This window comes from Grammomys surdaster, unplaced genomic scaffold (assembly GCF_004785775.1).
Source record: "Grammomys surdaster isolate TR1022 unplaced genomic scaffold, NIH_TR_1.0 146, whole genome shotgun sequence".
NCBI classification, from domain to species: Eukaryota; Metazoa; Chordata; class Mammalia; order Rodentia; family Muridae; genus Grammomys; species Grammomys surdaster.
The window spans coordinates 1,187,564-1,210,007 of NW_021604604.1; the positions used below are offsets into that span (position 1 = coordinate 1,187,564).

Sequence of the window (22,444 nt, forward strand, 5' to 3'; positions counted from 1 at the left end):
TCTTTCTTTCTTTCTTTCTTTCTTTCTTTCTTTCTTTCTTTCTTTCTTTCTTTCTTTCTTTCTTTAATACAGACTCTTACCTCCATCACAAATCACCGGAACCCAGGGATTCCAGGCATGTGATACCACAGCCTGTTTGAGCACTGCAATTTGAAGCCACTTGGACTAATCCACTTCATCTCTCTTAGTAACATGACCTTACTGGAAAATCTCATTTAACTGCTGAGAGCGAAAGCTATCCCATGGAGACACCCTACATCCAAGGTCACCCAGATGTAACCTTGCACCTGAAATGCTGATCTCCATTCAAAGCACTGACTGTCCATCCACAAGCCAAGCTGCTCTCTCTCTCTCTGCCAACATCCTAGCTTATTTCTAGCAGAATTTAGACATTAGACACTACTCCAATTACTGGAAATCCTTTAAATAAACCAATCTGCCAGGGGCTATGCTTAAATCCCTGACATGGACAAAAGCCAAAGAAAGAAAATAAACTTCACTTCAAATCCTCAATGAGATTTAAGGTAAATCCGAATTATTCAGCTTGATGGCCGCTGGCTGTGGGTGTGAACACCATCCCCAGCCATTGAAATGGGGAGAGTAGGAAATAAGACCATCTTTATAGGCCTCTTCCTTTCCCAACTTTAATAGTACAACCTTTGTCACCGAGTTTGAAATCTTAGAGTCCTGTACATTCTACATTTTAAGCATGCACATGTACTCATGGTTCTCAGTGCTTGTTGCCTAAAACTCTATAACTGCCTGCTTGTTGAGCCTATCTACCCTGTCTTAGTTCACTCACCATAACAGTGGTAGGCAAGTCATTCTGAACTTCCATTTTGATCAAACCAGAATTTACATAAATATTTGCCAATGATTTTGGGTTAATCTATTTGCATTTCTACTGAAAGGTTTGTTCGAATCTTTGAAACATCAGAAGTGATTTCTGTCCCAAACAAGGGAGATTCCAAGGGTCCTCCTGAAGGGAAAACATGCTCTTAGTTTCAACATGTCCTTGCTGACCACTGTCGTGTTAGGTACCCACACTACTTTGAGTTCTTGTATTTTGTCTATTTACATCTTAGACTCTCACTTCTTGTTTGGTCTCTGAAAATCCATTTATTTGATGGACATCAATTACATCTCCAAATCTTCATTCTTCATCCTGATACCCATGGCTTCCCATAACATGACATCATAGTGTTCACTTGGTCTCCTTCCCACTGTGAGCCCAGAATAAGCTCTCTGAGCTGACCCTTTGTCCTCTGAACACTATTGAGATTGATCTTTTTTATCTAGCAAGATGGCTCAGTGGGTAAAAGTGTTCTCCACAAAGCCTGCTTCTCTGTGTTCAATCCCTTTAACCCAGAAAGTAGAAGAAGAGCATTGACTTCTGCAATGTGTCTTCTGACCTCCACACCTATGCAGTGGTGTGCACACATAAGCCAGTGCACATGCATGTACATGGAATAAATAAATATATACTAAAAAAGGGACAGTATCCTTCTGAATTCTCATTTATATTATTGATCCCACTGATAATATTCTCTTACTCCCAATTCCAATTCTTCTTCTTCCTTTTATCTGGAAATACTAAATTTAGCATTTTTGAAAATTTCCTGTAAGACTACACTATATTTTCACAATTTCTCCCTCTTACATCTTTCTAACTTGCCCAATATTCTCCCTCTCAAAAACATGACTTTTCTTTTATGATTTTTGTTTTGCATATATGTGAATGCATGCCCAATTAGTGCTGCCTACACAGAAATGCATTTAGGGCTGACTATTTAGGATTGGGCAACCTATCAGGAGGTTCATCCTTGAGGGAAACTGACCCTCCCTCTCTGAACAGCTATTGACTCTGCAGCACTTCTGTGAGTAGGGACTTCATCTTCTTCCTTGTCCATAAACCTTCTGTGTGGTTTCTTCTAGCAAAGCCTATAACCTCCTTTTTTCTGATGCTTCCTGATCCATGAGTCTACTTTGCTCAGGCAATCTTTGTAGAATTTATTTTGCATCACATTTTCCTTAAGAGGCCTGCGAATGACCTGGAAACCTGATTGGCATTGTTATTAACAGTCGTGACCACTATCAGCACATACAACATGTGTATCATTGTATTTGGAACAAATGAGTATGACATATGTAAATACTTCTAAACAACTGTAGCACACAGAAAGACCTCCTGCTACAGGTGAAGGGTGCGCATGTAGCTGATAAAGTAGCATTTGCTGCCATTCACGGCAGTGTTTTTATATATCACCATACTGAAGATTTTAAAGGTAGTCATCAGTTTAATTAGCATTCCACAATGGAGAATCATATTTAAAAACAGAAAGCAAAATAAGATTTCTCATAATAGCTAAGCTAAACATTAAAATCATTTCATTAGCAGTATCAAACAATACACTCTCAATGAAAAACAATTTATTATTCAAAGTACCAATTAAACTAAATATGAGATATAAAAGTTGTGCTTAGGCAAAAAAAAATTCAGTTTCATATAATTAACTTCAGACTAACACTGCAATTAGTAGAAAAATATGCAGATGTTACCAAATTCTGCAGATATTACGTGGGAGTTGAAATATGTGTTGGGGTTCTGCTTTCAAAAATAGTTTCTTATGTTAAAGGATCTCTACAGGAGGAAGGAGTGTAGTTATAAAAGGAATTGCCTCTACATTTAAAGACCCAAATATGGTTTAAAGAAAAATAATGTGTTTTATTTTCAATCTATAAAGTATAACGATATTGAACTCCCGTGGTTCTTTAAAATTAACAAATAAGAATGAAGATTATTACAAGTTGCTTTTTCAAAAGGCTAGGGAAAGCAGAGAAGAATTCATATCAGTTCTGAGACACTAAAGATGTCCTTTGTGATATGAGAACTCCCACCAAGCCTAAAAGAACAGCTTCAAAGTACAAACACCATTCCAACTGTGGTGCCTCTTACCAAGGTGTTGAGGCACCTGTGTTAACACCATGCTACCCCTTTTGGCTACATCAAGTAACTTCAAATAGGAGAAATAAATACATTATTAATAAAATATCTAGTGTTTTATTGTTTCTCAAGTGTTTATTTTAATGCCCTCTTTCCTCTTGAAATTCTGTTCACTTAGAATCATTTATGATCAAAGTAGAATGTATTTATGACTCTGCTAGGAGGAGCCCAGAGTTGATACCTCAGAGGACATTGTAAGTATGAAATCAAACAGCATAAGTCATTCTTGTGATTAAGGATGGGGAGAGGGCTCACTGGTTAATGCACTTGCTACACAAGCAAGAGGGTGGCAGCTGTTCTAATCCCCTTAAATGTCTGGAAGGTGTGAAAGGTCTAGCCTGGAAATAAAAGAAGAGACAAGAGATTCCCATCTCTGAAGCAAGCTGACTCTGTGTTAGAGAGACCCTGCCTCAATAAATAAGATGGAAGCATTCCGAAGAAACGTTCTGGACACCAACCTTGGGCCTCTACAAGTATGCAAACACACGTGTGCCCCTGCACATGTAAAAATACACACAAATACATATACACCCCCCTCCCACATACATACCACACTCATGAAATGAGAAGAAATTCTTGAAATTATCTGAAAATCCAGAATTATGGGTTCAACAAGCACATAAAATTTGTATTTTGGCTGCTTGACTTGTCTCCTTCCTTTGGTTAAAGTATAACATCCTGTGGGTTACAGAAAGAATATGGCCACTCTGACACAGTTACAAGTAGCTACATGTGCCTTTGTAGTATGAGAGGCTTTCTGCTTGTCTGTGACTGCCACATAGTGGTGTAGGGTGAGCTGTTGATATTCTGATAGCCTTAACCTGTGTATATTAATCATTATTAAGAGAAGCATCCAGAAGCGGGTATATATTGCTATACATTTCACAGATGGACCAAAGAGACTAGAATGTCTCAGTACTCTGGAAGCAAGAAATTGCATGCCTCAGAAGAACTATAGTATGTGCCTGCAATAACCCCACCTACTCCACTTGGACTCGGTGATCAGCAGTGTAGAGCCCTTGGCTGTTGGGAAGTGCTGTCTAGATTATATCCTAGGTCTTTTGCTCTGCTATTAAGAGAGGAATAGACAGAGCACTCAAAATAAATCTATGAAGCAACAATCACTTGTATGTTAAAAAAATTACTATATTCATTAGAGTTGAACAGATTGTGGTGATTAGAGTCCTACTCAGAAGCACATTGTATCCTCCATTGATCTGATTTCATAGCCTACATCTGTTAAATATGCCAAGGATTGTGCTAGATGAATGTTATATCTTTACTATGCTGTGTGAATGTTTTATTAATATAACAGTGGCTCCTGAAGGAGTCTGGAGGAGAATTTCTGAATGGCAATTTTCATACTGGGGTCCAAAAAAATTGATGGGATCGATGAGGAATAATATGGCTAGCCACATGAACACTAACAGTCTCTATGGCTATCACACCAATACTAACAGTCTCTATGGCTATCACACTAACACTAACAATCTATATGGCTAGCAACATGAACATTAACAGTCTATATGGCTATCACACCAACACTAACAGTCTATCTTGTATCCACACCAACTCTAACAGTCTGTATGTATATCCACACAAACACTAACAGTCTCTATGGGTATCCACATGAACACTAACAGTCTCTATGGGTATCCACACCAACACAAACAGTCTATATGGCAATATAAAACAACACAACAATGGTATATATGGCTATCCACACCAACACTGACAGGCCCTATAACTATGCACATGAACACTAGCAGATAATGTAATGATTTGACTGCTTAATTCTCTTACCCACTCACTAATTGCTAGGAACCTCTCTGAATAATCAAACATGTTCACACTAGTTTTTACTTCCTGTTTCCCTTTTCATATCTCTAGAACCTGAATCTGTTTTCTTTACACCATCCTTGAATCTCCTGTAAAGCAAACAAACAAACTAGAAAACTAACTAACTAAAAGTGACATTTGCCCCATTTTTGGCATATATATTTAAAAATTTCAGAGTCACAGAGTCAGCAAAGCCCTAAGAAAAGTTGAGACATCAGAGCCTGTGACACATACTAGACATCATGAGACAGAATGAGTTGAGAAACTTTCAGGGTATGAGGTTAGGGTTAGTATAGTGAGTTGTGCCTTTTAGAATGTTCTTTCTATTTCCAATATTGTATGTTTTACTGAAGCATTGTTATTATGAGGTGTACTCATATCTTAAAGGCTTTGCCTCCACTCACGGCACCATGGAAGGTGGTGCAACCTACAAGAACAGAGTTTTGGTGGAGAGTTTACTTATTAGGGATAAGCCTCTGAGAAGGACATCATGGGATCCTTTGCGTCCTACCTTCCATGAGACAAGTAACTTCTCCCTGAGATGGGCTCTCACTATAACGTATTGTCTCTCTACAGACTCAATAGTAATAGGCTAACTGACCTTAGACCCAAGTCTCCAAACTGAGCTAAAATATACCCCTCACCTCCTCTTTCATTTGTTGAGGTCTAGTCTCCCTACACAGTCCAGCTAACTCACCATGTCACCAAAACTGGACTGAAACTTGCAGGCCTCCTGCCTTAGCTTCCCAACAGGTGGGATTGTAGGTCACCACATATGGCTGACCTTGTCCTCTTTCTTTTTGTTGCAACACATGGTCTTATGTAGTATCTAGTAGAACAAAACCCAAGAAGAGCTGGAATATCTTAGAAGAAGTGGTGGTCATCCTTGCTATCTTATCTCTTTCTCCATGTCTTATTCCAAGGTAGTATCTTCCATTATGTGTTTGTGTCTTTGTTTTCATGTATGTTTGCAGGAATATGTGTTATTGGGTATCTTTCCTTAGGCATCCTGTCTCTCACTGGTAAGGAACTTGCCAAATAGGCTAGGCTGTCAGCCAGTGAGCCCAAGAGATCCTCCTGTCTCTGCTCCATAACTCCTAAAATTAAGGCAACAACACTTTATCTTTATATTCTTGATACTATATAACTGACTATTGCTCAAAGTAGAAGTATGTTTTAAAGAAAGTGATCAATAAGAACAAAACCCTGCTCCAATTGTTTTGAAAACACATGTTCAACCCTCAAAAAAGCAGCCAAAAAGCCAGACAGAAAGGTTTCTAATGAAGTGTAATCCAGGACAAGCTTTTATGTTTGATTGGAAATGGAAACCGCATTTCAAAAACTGAAGTATGCAATGAAGTGTAGATTAAGGCATATGGTGTTTTAGAATAAAAGAAAATTTATATACAGGACTTAATTCAAGAATGTTGCTCTGAGTCAGATGGGAAAAGGTCTAACCCACTTTCTTCAGTGCTCATTAACTGCTCTTCTTCATTTTACTTCCCAGAATGACACCTAGGCTTCTAGGATATTTGTTGAAATTCTTAGAAACAATTGCTACCTTGGGATTTCTTTATATAACTCAATAAAAGAGTAATTGTATTTTCCTTCTAAACATTTGCATAGAACTAATTAAATAACAGAACACATTGGCTGTTTCACTAATTTAAAATATACCAGGAAGGAGGAGAATAAGGAAGAGTGTGTCAACAGAGGGGAGAAAGTAAAGATCATGTTTGCTGTTGTGAGAAAATGCCATGTGGTATTTTGAACAGAAGGCTAACTGGTGTCAGAATTCACTGAAATCAATACTTCAAAATTCCTCACTGGAATGTGAATGCAGGCATATTATATCTATTTACTTATGATTCTGTAAACAGTCTCTCTATCTCTGTCTCTCTCTCTCTCTCCCCCTCTTCCTCTCCCTCTCCCTCTCTCTCCATCCCACCTCATCTCCGTTTCCCTATCCTTTCCTTCTTCCCTCTCCCTGCCCTCTGCATGTGTGTGTGTGTGTGTGTGTGTGTGTGTGTGTATTTGTGTATGTGTGGTGGGAGTGAATGGAGGCCAGAGGCTTAATACTGGCTTGCCTTCTTCATTCCACTCCCATTCTATTTTTATTTTATTTTTAATTTTTTATTGGATATTTTATTTATTTACAATACAGATGTCATCCCCTTTCCCCATTTCCCCTCCCTAGGATCCCTTATCCCATCCCCCCTCCTCCTTTATGCTTTTATACCCTTTTAATTACATGTATGCATTAAGGTCAGTTCTAAGTTGAGGGTCTAGCAATACAATAGATAGGATACAATAGATACAATAGATAGCAAATAGTCAAGGAACAAGCAAGACAATGAACACAAATAGTCAAAGAAAAAGCAAGGCATTAAACCCAATTATGTGAACACTCCCATGATCACTGTTTCTAAGGGCTTATCAGGATGACCAAAGTATCTGAGCCTACTTCCCCGTCCTAGCCCAAGGTCATTTTCATGTCTGAAGCCTATTTCCTTGTTCTAGCCTAATATTTAGATTCCTGCCTGACATTACTTCTTTGTTGTAGCTTAAGATTTAGACTCCTACCTTAAATTACTTTTTAGCATATGTATTAAGGCTCTTTTAACTGTCAAGTTAAAAGTACTTCTGCTTCTTCTAAAGTATTTATTGTAAGTTGCATTGATTGGAGACCTTCTAATTGTGTTTGTGTTTTGAAATCCAGCATGTCAGTTATGGAGATCTATCAACCAGCTTTTGTTTTAGTGCCCTGAGTATCACAGAACCTTGGTATTCTAAAAATAGCTTCCATGTACTGGAAGAAATGAGTCAGGCTTTAAACAGAAGCAACAAGGTAGTGGGTTTGATTATTGGTGGTGTAGCAGCTTTAATTACATTAATTGCTAGCACCACTGCTTCTGCAATTTCTGTGACACAAGACGTTAAGACAGCTACTTTTGTTAATCATTTAGCAAAAACTGTTACTAATGTGTTGAATATACAAGAGGATTTAGATAGGTATTTGGAAGAATGGATTGATCCTCTTATCCTATTCAAATTACTGGAAGGAGGTTCAGAATTTAAGGGAAAGGAGCCATCTTGAGTGTCATGTCAGATACCATTGGATTCATGTTAGTTCTGCAATTTACAGTGGTAGTCATTATAATTAGGAAGAAGTTTAACGACACTTGCAGTATACTTGGCACAATTCTAACACCTCTTGGGATGTTTTAATGATACATAGGGAGCTTATGAATTTCAAGAATGCTGCTCTGCTGAGTGTTGATGCAGTAGATACTGCTGCTAAAATTACTCATGGCCTGAGGTCAGTATTTCTATCTTGGTCAAGCTTCAAAAATGGCATAAGTAGCTTGATCATGCTAGCCATTTTTGTCCTGGGAATACTTTTATTCTGTCCATTGTGTTAAAGATTTTCTTTAACAACATCAACATGTTGGCAGCCAAAGTACATGGCTTGATCTTGAAAATGGACCCACAGACAGAGTTATTAAATTAACAGGCTGGCAAGACAAGGAGGAGTAAGATTCTGTAAGAGCCTTACCAAACTAAGACAGAAGTACATTGCTTTTGATAATGCATATTCCATGATGGACAAGGAAGTCATTCTTGTCAGAATGACCTAAGACAGGCTCAATCTTTTTAATGGAATGTAAGTGGGGGAGAGGTGGAGAACCTTTGGGGCTGAATTTGACTTGGGCCAAGGACCAGGAAATGGGCTTCAGGCAGGAATCTGACATTAGCCCATTCTGTTTTTAAAGATAGAGTCTCACATGGTCATGTGGAGTTCACCAACTCAGCTAACCTGACTGGCCAACAAGCACTAGGGATCCTCCTGTTTCCACCTCCCAAGTACTGGGATTAGAAGAAACAGCCATGCTGACACTGTCACATATGTGTTGGGAACATGGAATCAGGTTCTCATGTTTGCATTGCAAGCTCACCATTGAATGAGCTAAGTACCCTGGTGCCTCTTAAACTTGGTGAATCAAAATTCATGGCCAAAGGGATGCCAAGCTCCAAAGCATGTCCAAAGCCATTGGTGGACTTTGCAGATGGTCCTTGTCTGTAGTAGTTATTATTTCATAGGAATACTACTAAAAAGAGTTGGTTCTATAGACACCTGGAATACATAGGAGAACTGAAGACAAGTGAAGCCAGTGTCAGACTTTTCCTATCTGCCCTTTCACTAGATAATAAAAGGCAGAAAAAAAACCTTCCTTAATTATGTCACTTTGTACCACATTTGACTTGCATAACCTAAATTCTGGAAGAAACTGAGGACACAGCTCAATACTTGCCCAAGTCTGCACTAAGGAGTGGCATGTGTATCTCACACCATTCTGGTCACGTAACCATGGACTAGAATGTATACACGTCCTTGATGGTACCACCTGCCATTTGTTTGTCTGTTTGCTTGTTTGCACTAAAGAATAAAGTATATCACAGGAGTAACCTTGGGGGGTTGTGCTAAGTACAGGTGCTCTACAGTGAGGGACCTGACCTGGAGCATCTACATTTGTAGACTGTCAGGTCAGAGAGGAATAAAGTAGAACTCAGACCCAGGAAGTCAACTCTTTTTAATTTTTAGCAATTATGTAGGAAATTCACAGAATGAAGTTTTGATTTAATATGGCAAATCTTAAAGGCACTATGTAAAGTGCCCATGATGGACAACTGACTTCAGCTGCATTCAGAAAAGAATGCCCGACTAGAAACTTTTCTTCAGTGAGTCTAACTGGGTTTTTATTTATTTGGGAGGCTTCCCCTTAATTTAAGAGAATACTACCCAGTTTCAAACTCTTTATGCAGAGTGTTTGGAAGACAATGAAATAATAGAAATTTTCATCAAAAGTAAATAAATTCTTCATGTCTTCAATATTTATAATTATATCATTTAATGCCTTTTAAGATTATAATTTGTACTTGCCTTAGCAAATTTACCATCTGACTATTGAAGAAGACAGATGAGACTAAGTATCATAAATACAGCTGTGGCTGCCAGGTGTGCTGGGGCATTCCTACAATCCCAGCACTAGGGAGGTAGAGATAGGAGGATCAGAAGTCCAAGACAAACTTCAGCTAGCAGCAAGTATAGGGCTAGCCTATTCTATATGACACCCTGAATCAAAGGTATGATTGCAAAATCAAATCAAATCAAAAGGCTTGGGAGTACCACTTTAGCTGACAATTCTCAAAACATGTATTCTGACATTTGAGCATACACATTCATACTTAAAATGAATTGAGGACACTTGTGTAACTTCTGGATTTCTAGCTTTAGCAAGTTTCCTCACTTCAAATCTAATTCTGGCCGCAGAAACTACAATGAGGGAAAAAGAGCTAGGATCATTTTTCATTCCTCTGGCAAATATTTATCAAGAGTCTGTAAATGGCAGCTGGCTTATTGTGTGTGTGAACCACATAGCCGTACAGCAGCGGCGCTGAGGAGCACAAACCTTTCAGAGAAGGGAAAGGTAAGGAGTGGAAAAAGTTCTTTGGCTTCTAATAATGTACAGAGAATGTATTTAAATGTACTTCAGAAAGTTTAAAGTGATCAGCATAAGTACTTCAGAATAATATTCTTATAATTCTCAGAGGCATGGAAACTTAAATCCCTCTCTGACCTGTATCTGGGGCCATGTGGTGGGCTGAGGCCTGGATTTCAATGTTGTTCTGTTCTTTAGAACGATCTAGAATCACTGTAGATATCACCATTCTTTGTGCAGTTCCTTCCTGCTAGGGATACATTTGCTACTTAATGAGCTTTCCCTGGAGATGAAGAAGAGTACAGTAATTGTGCTGTTGTGTGCTCCTTAACAACAAAGCTATGCTCAGAAATACACTCATAAAACAAGTTTTCATTGTGTGTACATACTGAAGTGTACTCCCATTAGTGTAGCTGGTGTAAGCGCACATGAGAAGTATGGGCTGCTGTCCTAGCAACAGGGCATGGTGTTTTATAGTAAAGTTTATCTAGGCAGGAGTACCCTCTAAAACAGATGTTCTCAACCTGTAGGTCATGATCTCAAAGGGGGATTGAATGACCCTTTCACAGGGGTCATACATCAGATATCCCGCATATCAGATTTTTATTTACAATATGATTCATAACAGCAGGAAAATCATAATTATAAAGTAGCAATAAAAAATAATTTTGTAGTTAGGGTCACCAGAACATGAACAACCATATTAAGGGGTTACAGCACTAGGAAGGTTGAGAACCACTGCTCTAAAACAATGGTGGGTGGTGGGGTGATGTGTAAGCATGTGACTCAAGCTCTTACTGTGAAATCAGAGTTATGTGCTACACTGCTCCACTTTCATCAAACGGCACAGAGCTAGGTTCATTCAGAGCAGTGACACTGAGTGGTGATGTTACAATGACTATGCCACCACTGTGTGATAAGAATGTTCAGTATTGTTATAATTTCATGGAACCATCATTGTATATACAAGTTATTGTTAGCCAAAATGTTATTATGTGGGTATGATTGTAAACAAAAACATGTAGCCTATCAAACATGTATATTTAGAGCTAGGAAAATGTGGTCAGAGTGAACTTCTCTGAGAGATTTTGAAAGTAGGGCAGTTTCAGATGACCACAAGATCATATAATGTGAGAAAGGCCAAGGAAAATGGGGTGATGTGTTGGTGATCTGTGGCAGAGGTTAAAATGGCTATACACTAATACAGTGTCGGCAAAAGGCCAAAAATGAGTGTGGACTTGAGACACCTACAGATGGTTCAGCAGAAATTTTAAGAATCTTCTATCTGATATCACCTGTTTATGTTTTTCAAGTAAATGTTATCCATGGGTAGAATAGTGAAGTATGGAAGTTTGGAATAGAAGGAAAGTAAATCAAACTGGACATGAACAGCAGAAAGGGAGTTCTGGTGAGGACTATGGAATGGCCGGAGCATAGCTGGGGTTTACTCCAGCAAGCCCATCTGAATGTGCTCTCAGAGCCTAAGCTGCACACAGCAGCATAAGACCACATTCATCTAGAGCCGTGTTAAGCATGAAGTGCCAGGCCCCAGATTCCAGGGTGCTGGGTGAAAAGATTTGGAGTGGATGCAAAGTACACATTTCTAACAGGTTCCCAAGGGATGCCACATTGGGACATGTTTGAAAACCACTGTTGTAAATCTCTCTCCCTTGTAAATATTCTAACCTACAAGTCCCCAGATTTGGCACATTGTACTTTTATAAAGACATATGATGGAAGCAATCAGACCTGAATATATTGGATCCTTACATCATTTTCCTGGTTCTCTAAATTTCTAGTGTTTTCAATAAATTTGCCGCTAAGCATCATTCATAATGTGTCCCAACATGATGCATTCCCAGTCTTTCTAAGATGTCTCTTTCATGTTTGATACAAACCCTCCCCACCTCCATCTGTCACTACTCCTATCAAATGGGATGTTCCCTACATGCCTTTATAATAACACAAACATTACCCAAGGCTCAAAGTGCATCTACATAAAGATTCCTGGGATCTGGTCCAAAATATTCTGTCTTCCTTCACTGAACAATTATCGTACCAAAAAATCTTTTATTTCTCTTCTTAATAATGTAGTAATGACTTCTTTTCTTTATACTAAGAGTAAGCACTTGATGAGTAGCATTTTATAACATACACATTTTAATATCTCCCAAAGAGTGTGCAGCATAGCAGTGGAGAAGCTAGAAGTACTTAAGGGAATCTTACTGATAGCATGTAATTCCTACTTTCCATTAAAGTTTATGAAATGAAATGAAATTGTGAACCATACATCTCCATTTATTTCTGCAGACTACAAAAATGAGTTTTAAAGAAATCTTGACACCATCATAAAAGTAGTGTGCAAAAGATGGAAAACTGCTAAACTTGTGTCCTTGGTTATGACCTCATGTGTGCTCCTTGTTATCATTTTCTTTCGATAAACATAAACATAGTGGAGCTGGAGAGCTGGCTCAGAGGTTGAGAACACTGATTGCTCTTCCAGAGGTCATTAGTTCAATTCCCGGCAACTACATGGTGGCTCACAACTATCTATGATGGCATCTGGCTAACTCTTCTGGCATACACAGGCCTATACATAGACAGAACACTGTGTACATAATAAATGGATAAATAAATAAATGTTTAAAACAAACATAAACATAGTGGATTTTCTTTGTAATAATATAAGAAAATCCTGCCCTTAGTGCATTGCTGCTGTGTCACATGTGCGTCAGTAGGTGGTAGAGAGGAGAAGACTATGTCTGTGCTCTGAGTTCTGACCTATAAATATCTGAATGATTAGCAGCCTAACATTGCCTGAAAAAAAGGGAACCTGAAACAACCACCCATGTGGTGCTAGGGGTCCTGACAGGGAGGTAGCCTGAGATGACTGCCAGTCCTGCACCACGGAGGCCCCTACTGGCTCCCATGATGGGGAGCAAGCTGGAGACTAGAAGACCACAGACCTGCAGCCAGGAATGAGCCCGAGGCAGAAGACCCTTGCAAGGGGCCACTCTGATGGGCCAGGCAGAGAGCAATGCCAAGAAGATCACTAATCCATGGAACCTAGAAAGGCAGCTAGCCTGGGGGGTGGGGAAGGAGCAGGTACAGACCATGCCAGAGATGACCCATGTCTGGTTCTATAATCCACGAGCCGGGAATAGAACTCCTGAGACAACCCCAGACACTTAGAGACCCCAGGTATCACAAAGAGGAACAGGTAAGTGGTGGAGAAACGGAAGTGAAAGATGAACAGAAAAATGTAGGCACAATGAAGCAAGGCAACACTGGAGACTCGAGGGTTGTGAGGAAGAGCCTGATGTGGGTAGCTGATGATGCAACTTTGGACCATGGTGGGGTCCTGACCTGTGCTGCTGTGGGGCAGGGGCCAGGGGCACATCTGGTCCCGTGGCCCTTAAGTAGCAGTGGTCTTTTAGCATCAAAGGCCAAGTAGATGTTGCTAGTCTGAGCTGCCTCCTGGGGAAAAGTTGATGTCTGAGAGCTGTGCAGAACTGGCCCCACTCCTCACGTGGGAGAGATGCTCCTGGGGCGTGAGAACAGGTGGACTGAGCCTGTCCCTAGTCAGCTGAAGTACTCTGGAGAGCAGCTCTCACACATTATGGGGGTTGCAGGTGAGCCAACCCATGGATACGAGCTTGGGAGAGCTGGCCCTGCCCCTTGTCTCCTGTGTGGTGCCATGGATGAAGGAGAGATACCCTCCTCTCCTGCCCCATCACCTGCAGCAAGTAGGAGACCTGGCCCTATGATTGTGAGAGAAGGGAGCTGGCCTGCCCTTTACCAACTGCAGCATCCTGTAAAGCAGACCCTGCACTTCACCTGGGCAGTACAGTAGAGTGACCCTAGATTTGGGGTTTATGAGTGATCTGGCCCTATGGGAGAGCTGGCCCTCCCTCCTGTCTGCTGGGCAGAGGTGCATATGAGGGAGAGACACCCTCCTGCCTCCCTTGTCCCTTGCCATCTCTGGTAGGCAGGAGAGCTAGCCATGTCTGTCACCAGCTATAACACTCAGGAGAGACGGCCCTGCATGTCCTTGCCTGGGCAGCAGGGTAGAGCTAGCCCTGGTAGTGGGGGTTGCAGATAAACTGGCCCCAAAGACATGAGATCAAAAGAGTGGGTGGGCTAACCAGCTCAGATACCTCTCAGGTCCAGAACCAGGGCTTTGAATTGGCCCACCCCAACATCTTCCCCATAGATGAACTGCTAGAGAGCATGAAGGGATACTTCAGACCCAAATCCACAGGATCTACAAGTCACAGGGCAGCAACAGGATATCCAAAAGGGGTCTCACTGAGATTCCAGTATTGATAGTGTAGCAGAAGCCTCATACTAGACCAAATGAGTCATTGCAATGAGTATTTGCAAGCAAAGATATGTGGACAAAAGGAATTGTAGGAGGAGCTAAAGTGGGAGGAGTAAGGAGAGGAAGAGGAGGAGTTGGGAGAGGAAGAGGAAAAAAAGGAAGAGGAGGAGCTAGAGAGGGCAGAGATGTAGGAGGATGGAGAACCACACAGGAATGGAGAGCACTCGTGGGGAACAACTTATAAACTTATAATTAGGTTAGTTAATTGGGATACAACTCTCTTTGTATGGGCATCTTGTTATTAATCATTATCAAACATATAAAGCCTTTGATTAATCTATAAGAATTAGAGTCTCATTCTCTTACTGGGCCTACATGGATGGCGGAATGGTCTGGGCAATGCCCTGCCTTGTGGAGACAGCGTGGAAGATTGGCAAAACTGTCTCTCACGCTGGCATCTAGTGGGTGGCAGGGCTGGTGTTTCTGGCGGGCTGGTTGTAGCTATAGCATGCATGTGGCCTCAGGCCGAGAAACATGGCGGCTAGGCTTGGCAGAGCTGCTGCAGCTTAGATAGTCGGCTTAACTAGAGGCGGAGCTTAAATAATTACAACAGAGAATACTGAGGAATACTCTGTATATGTTACTACAACTTCCACAATGAGATTTTTCTCTGTTGTGGGAAGGCTGCAAGGGTGAAGTACGTACGTACGTACGTACGTACGTATGTATGTATGTATGTATGTATGTATGTATGGGATGAGATGCATGGGAATGTTGTGGTGCATGATGCAAAATTCATAAAGAACCAATAAAAAGTTTAAGAAACTATTATGAGGAAATGAGTTTTTATGCTTTGGTTACCTTGAAAAGGATCAAATAAAATGTCAACGGCTTCTGCTGAGTAAAAATTTAATATTTATACAATATCCTCCTCCTCATATCCATACCCAGAATTGCTTTCTATCTTTGCTGCTTGCTTTTCTTATGAGAGTTAAATTGCTCAAAATACATTATCACTACAGCCATGACCACACTCACGTGGCCTCCGCTTCATCTTTAGAGTGTCAGGTCTATAAATGTCCTGAAATACCTTACCTAGGAAAACATTCCTTATTGGAACTGCGAATTAATAAGGACATATCTTATTACCTTCTAGAAAAAAAACAATATACATTTTCAACCAAATATCAAGGAGACAGAAAATGAGAATTAAACTTGTTTTTTTACTTTTTACAAATGCCCTTAAAATAATGTTTGTTTGTTTATTTGTCTTACAAATAACAACAACAAAATAATAACAGCTGTCTTTCATTATTTTTCCTTTTGTATCACTAGAAATTTATTTTTAAAAAGTTGATTACTAAAATGTCTTTTATATTTCCCTTTCTTATTTTTCAAAAACAGGGAAAGGTCATGAAAGTGACTTGTGGTTTGGGTTTGCATCATGATACCACCATCCCATTTGTGCCTCATAACTTTTACCACCTCCAGGTAGCACGGGTTTGTCATTCTTTAGAGATAAGTATAGGAAAGATAAGTTAACCATAAATTTTCAACAGTCAATTCTTCACCAAGAGTGAAGTCTGTTCAATATCATAAGACCTCTGTAAAGAAAAATTCCAACTTTCTTATTGTTTCCTATCACCCAAGACCATAAGTCAAGATGGTGGCTACTTGTTAATCAGATAGAGACCAATTAACAAACTCTCTGTACATAGATGATACCCTTCTTCTTCGCATTTCTCTATTCATTTTACTTAGTTGCATTTATTTTTCAGTAAAAGAACAAGCCTTTGAAAAATAATAAGATTTGTTTGCATTCTGCATACCATTCTTATCATTTTAATAATGTAATCAAAATTATATTAAAAGTTGGTTAAACCTAAAGATCAGATCTTGTCAAGGCTATTGAAAAAAGGTCAAGGTAATCATACAACCATGCAAAGCACACAGTGGCCACATACCGACTGCTGTCATGTAATCCCAGCGCTCAATGAGGCACATATTGAAGGTGAGGTGATCAGATGTTTGCCCTTGGCCAACAAGCAAGATATCCCGCTCCAAGTTCTGGCACATAGAAGAAGTCCAGCCAACAAGAAACCAAAACACTACCAAGACTATTACTGCCAGCATCCTCATGACCCGACCACCAGTCATGTATGGGATTCTTTGTGCTGTTCGTGAAAGGAACACTTTCAAAACCCTGGAAATAAAGAAGATCAGAGTATGAAGATAAACCAGTCAGAAGGAAAAGCTTTAAAATACAGTATATTAAATCTTAGAAAGCTTAAGCCCAGCTAAAAATCACTTTCACAGTTTTAAGACAAGACACTCACAAACACTATTGTTCATATTTTTTATTAAATTTAACTTTTCTTCCAATATTATTCTAAGTCAAATCTTTCTGAAGCCTGTTGTTTGATTCTATTAAAAAAACATTGCCTCTGAGATTTTTCTTTTCATATAGTTTCTTATGTTTCTTTATCATGCTAACAAAATAATGCAGTATTATAAAAAACAATAAGTATAAAAGATATTCAAACATTAGGTCAAGTCAGTAAAATCATCCTGTTAAGAAGTTTAGGATGAATTTTTTTTAAATATGGGTATTTTTTTCTTAATGCAATTTTTCTTTTCTGTAAAGATGGCTCAAATAGCTAGTGTGGGGAACTAGTGTTTGATGACCTTAGTATTGTTCTACCTAAAGATGGCAGGAAGGTACAAAGTTAGTTTTACTCTACTGACCACCCCATTCTTCAGTTGAATCTCTAGGGTATTCTCAGATTACTATAAGCTTCCCATTCTTACCCTGATAAGTCACTAGAGCTGTGACCAGAGATTCAATGCCAACCAGCCCGTCTCCAATTTTCACCATATAACAGTTCATTTCCACGTTTTTTATAAAACCTTTTGGCATTATCCAATCCTTCTAGTAACTGGGATTTGAGTTCTCACTGCTGTGACTCTGACTGGTTTATCTGCTACTTGCTATTTGCTTGCTATATCTACCCCAAGTAATGACCACTGTTATCATACTATAGGATCAAGTTAAATATTTACTTAGTCATATATAAGCATGACATACAATCAAATATTTTTTATAAAGTCTGTCTGGAGTGAATCTGAAAGTTGCTAAAATATGATTATTATCTTAGGGGAAAGTGAGGTATCTAAAAGACAGAGGCCTGCAGTCACTAATACACAGAACTGCTTCTAGCTATAGCAGGGAGAATTGTAAACTGGAAATGACTGCCTTCCAAAGGGCAATCCTGACTCTTTTGCTAGTCTTCCATATTTCAACAAGGGCAGATATGGTGGTTTGAATAGGTATGGCCCCCACATACTCATGTGTTTGAATGATTGGCCTATAGGAAGTGACATTATTAGGAGGTGTGGCCTTGTTGGAGGAAGTGTGGCACTGTGGAGACTGGCTTTGAGGTCTCATATGCTCAAGTTTGGCCTAGAGTGGCAGTATCCTTCTGTTGCCTGCAGATTAAGATGTAGAACTCTCAGTTCCTTCTCCAACACCATGTTGTCTGCACACTGTCATCATTCCCTCCATGATGATAATGGATTAAACCCTCTTCATAACAATATAGACACGAAGAAAGCAGACAAAGAGAAAATGACTCCAAATTCTAGTTTGCTCTTCTACTGAACATCTGAAACTAATTTTAAGGAGAAACAGTAACAACAGTGTGTTAGGCTTTATGCAAGGCACTGTGGGAAACAGGACAGGATTCCTGTCTTCTGGAACACAGCTTCAGTCATGGGTCAGGAGTCACTGTGGGATTTTGTATCTGTGAGTATTGTGAAAATTAGGTAAGAATACAAGATTTCTGAACTTGCGACAACTAAAAATTAACTCAAAGTCAGATGTGTCTTGAATTTGAGGTGTTTCTGGCCATGCTTGTCTGTGGTACCCTGCATCACTGAAGCAGCTTCAGTGCTAGCCCTCAACACAGAACATGGTTCAGTTTGCTCTGTGCATGCCTTCACACCATGTGACACAGGCCAGTGCTGCCAGAAACAGCTGGGCTCAGAACAAACCTCTGCATGCTGTGAACTTCAGTGATTTTGCAGTACTTTCAAGCTTTCTTCACTTACAGAAACAATGGCTTAAATATGGTAAACAAAAACTATTAGTATATTCTACTGTCATTTCTCTGCATATATAACATCAGTAAACCTTGAGTTGTTTTCTTTGAATAATACACCAGCTGATATGAGGCCCCTGGCACATACACAGCAGAGGACTGTCTGGTCTGGCTTCAGTGAGAGAAGATGCACCTAATCCTTGAGAGGCTTGAGGCCCCAGGGAGTGGGAAGGCCTGGCAGGGTGGAGACATCCTCGTGGAGATGCTGGGTGAGGAGGTATGGGATAAGAAGAAGTCGGGGGACAGATTGGGGAGTGGATAGAGTCTGGACTATAAAAAGGATTAAAGAATAAAAATAAATAAATTTTAAAAATGATTTTGTTTTTGAGTTGCTGACTTGGACTTTATACAAAAACCATGAAATGACCTTTTCCTTGGATTTGCATAAAGTTTTTACAAGTTTCTGAAATAGCCCTAAAACACACTTCGGCTATCTAGTCCTTTAATTCATAGCCATAAAAATTTGCATTTTCAGTACCAAAAATTATCAAATCAAAATCAACCTGGATAAACAGTGAAGACGGTTCCATGTCCCATATTATCAAATATGTAACCAAGATTTAATTCTTTACATGAACAATAAGAAAGTATATTCATTACATTTGTATCATGTAATGTTTATCATTTTACTTTTTTATTTTTCCTTTTTGAGACTTTCATACATGATACTGTATTTACATCCTTTATACTCCTGCCTCTCCCCACCTTTAACAGCCCCATCTCCCCTATTTTCTCTCAATTTCAGGATCTTCTCCTCCTCCTCCTCCTCCTCCTCCTCCTCCTCCTCCTCCTCCTCCTCCTCTTCTTCTTCTTCTTCTTCTTCTTCTTCTTCTTCTCCTTCTTCTTCTTTCATTGCTAATGCTACACACACACCCTACTGAGTTCATTTAGAACATGCCTCTAGGGCTAACCACTTGGGATAACCTATCATCTCTAGAAAAGACTGAGTGTCCCTTTCTCAGCAGCCACTGCTGGAACTCAATGGTTTGGGACCTTGTGACATTTCTCCACCCATATTGGCATGTCAACTGGTGTCATAAATATGTCAACTGGTGTCATAACTATGTCATCTGGTGTCATAAATATGTTAGCTGGTGTCATAATTGTTCCTGTTTTCTTCAACTATGTTGCTGTGATTCATGGGAGCATTTTCCTGTTGTGTCTTCCTGTTGTGTCTAGAAGACACTACTTAACAGCAGGCGTCCTTGTTCCCTGGCTCTTACAATGAATCTCCCTGAACTGTTTCTGCAATTTTCCCCCAGTCTTAGGTGTAAGGGTTGGATTGTAGGTGTATTAATCATGAGTAGGAAGCCACAGTTATTCACTCTTTCCAGTTTGGCCAATTGTAGAGCTCAGTAACATCCTCTAGCTGCTACAAAAAGACACTTGGTTAGTGAGGGATGAGAGCTACACTTAACTGTGGATATAAGGATGTGTATTTAGAATGCAGTTAGGAATTATTGTGGCTTAGGAACGTGGCAGTTGTAGGTTCTCCTCTAGGATCCATGACCACAATAGTCACAGGTAGCTGGCTATGTTCCCAGTGCCAGGCATCCTGTTGACCAGGACTTAAGTCCAATTAAACAGCTGCTGCTAAGACTCAAGATGAATGTGCCACCATTGCACCACTGGAAATATCTTGTCAGCTGATCATTGCTATGGAGTGAAGGCTCTACAGCAGGTTAGGTCTGTTGATTTCTTTACTTCCTTGGCAGATTACATAGCATCTTTGGATACTATGTTAGATAGTTCTCAGAGAGGAGGCATCCAGACCAGTTACAGCTTAATACTTCAAGTCCTTATCTGAAGTATGTGGTATCTTCAGAAATAAGGTTTTACCTTCAATTTCTGGGAGGCAGTCAAGGGAAACAGCAACAGACTGTATTGTTTTGGGTGTCTCTTGGACCCCGATTTTTAATCTTTAATAAACTGTAAAATTATATGTATACCAAATAGTTATCTTAATAAATGTTTGGGACCAGTGAGATGGCTCAGCAAGAAAAGGTGCTTGCCACCACACCCCATCCCTGGGACCTGCATGGTGAAAAGAGAGAACCTAGTACCAAAAATTGTCCTCTGACTTCCACAGATACATCATAGTATGTTGGTACTCACTCAACATACACACATGTGCACACACCAAACAGTAAGTAAGTAAGTAAATTACTTTTTGTTGGGTGCTAAGAATGAAACACAGGGCCCCGTATATATAAAGTATTCCTGTACTGCTGCCATGCCACTATTCCCTTAAATTTAATTTTATTACAATTCCTTGTAAGAAAATTATATACCTAGACCTAGCTATATACCCAGGTTTGTATAAAAATTCTTATATAGAAAGAGGTCATACACAGAAAAAGTTTGACTAACTCTCTTTTGTCAAGCTTGAAATCTAACTAGAAATAAGTCTGAAATTGTTACTATTATATGAAGTCTCATAAAAGTAACAAAAATGAAAATCAATGGAGGGAATAAATAAGCTGATATCATATGAAACAATATGTAGTCATGTACTGTGTGTAGGTGGTAAGTCTATTAATCTAGTGAAAAACATGGTATTGGATCCAAGCCTTACTGGGGACCCATACTGAGAAATAGCAGAAAGCAACAAGATGTGTACAGGCCAGCAGTTAATATTCGGTGTCTTTCTCTATTGATTAATTGACTGTTGTTGTTGTTGTTGTTGTTGTTGTTATTTTGAGACAGGGTTCACTCACTGTACATAGAGCAAATCAATTGGCGAGACTGACTGTCCAGAAAGCCTGCAGGATCTGCCTACTTCTACCTTTCCACCCTACCTCCCAACACTGGAGTTTGGAGGCTTTACATGCCTGGCTTTCACATTGGTGCCGGAGATCCAAACTCATGTCCTCATGTGGTAGAGTATCAAAATTATACTAATAGAGCAATCTCCCAGCCTCCTTAATCAGATGAATTTTTATCACAGAAGAAATCAATATGGTGAGGCTTCCGGTTTGGGACCGAGCCTAGAGCAGGTCGCAGGCAGCAGCTCCGTACCCAACCGCAGAAAACCAAGAAAAACAGGGACTCCCAGGAGCTTGAACTCACGCAGCATCCCAGGTAAAATTGAATCACCCGTGATGCCTGCTATTAGAAGTTCTAACCCAGATGGACCAGAAGCCAGGAGCCTCGCCCTTACCCTCACCCCCTACCTTTTCCCACCTGCACAAGGTCCCCTGAAGCTGGGCAACTGCAAGATCCTGCTTGGCAACTGCAGATAGACTCAAAGCAGTGTACCATATCATCTGAAGAATAGCAGGGAGACCATAACTCAAGCAGTGTACCATATCTTCTGAAGAATAGCAGGTTGCAGTCCTCCTCGCCCCCACGAATAACCAGGACCTGCCGGTCGGGCCAAGTGGCACCCAGACGTGGGTGGGGCTCGAGGCACGGACCCATCCAGACGGACCCTCATTGAGAGGATGTGCGCACGACATCAAGATTGAGCAAGACAGAGATCATCGCCCATGACCTGTCGTCCACGGAACCAGGTTGATGCTGCCATCAAGAAGGCAGTTGAAGTTCATTACCATCAGCTGAAAATTGCAGAGGATCCAGAAGTGACTCCGCAGGAGACTGACACAGCTGTCAGCTCCCCTGC

General features: G+C 40.1%; 1 protein-coding gene and 1 pseudogene across 1 annotated transcript in view; one reads left to right on the plus strand and one right to left on the minus strand.

Annotated features, from left to right (window-relative positions):
* Nucleotides 1-22,444, minus strand: part of Gpr158 (G protein-coupled receptor 158) — a 353,010-nt gene that overhangs the window by 15,407 nt on the left and 315,159 nt on the right. The window contains exon 7 of the mRNA XM_028764948.1: nt 16,630-16,868. Coding sequence (XP_028620781.1) covers nt 16,630-16,868 — 239 coding nt within the window. The remainder of the gene's footprint in view (nt 1-16,629; nt 16,869-22,444) is intronic.
* On the plus strand, nt 13,039-13,159 carry LOC114619109 (annotated as a pseudogene).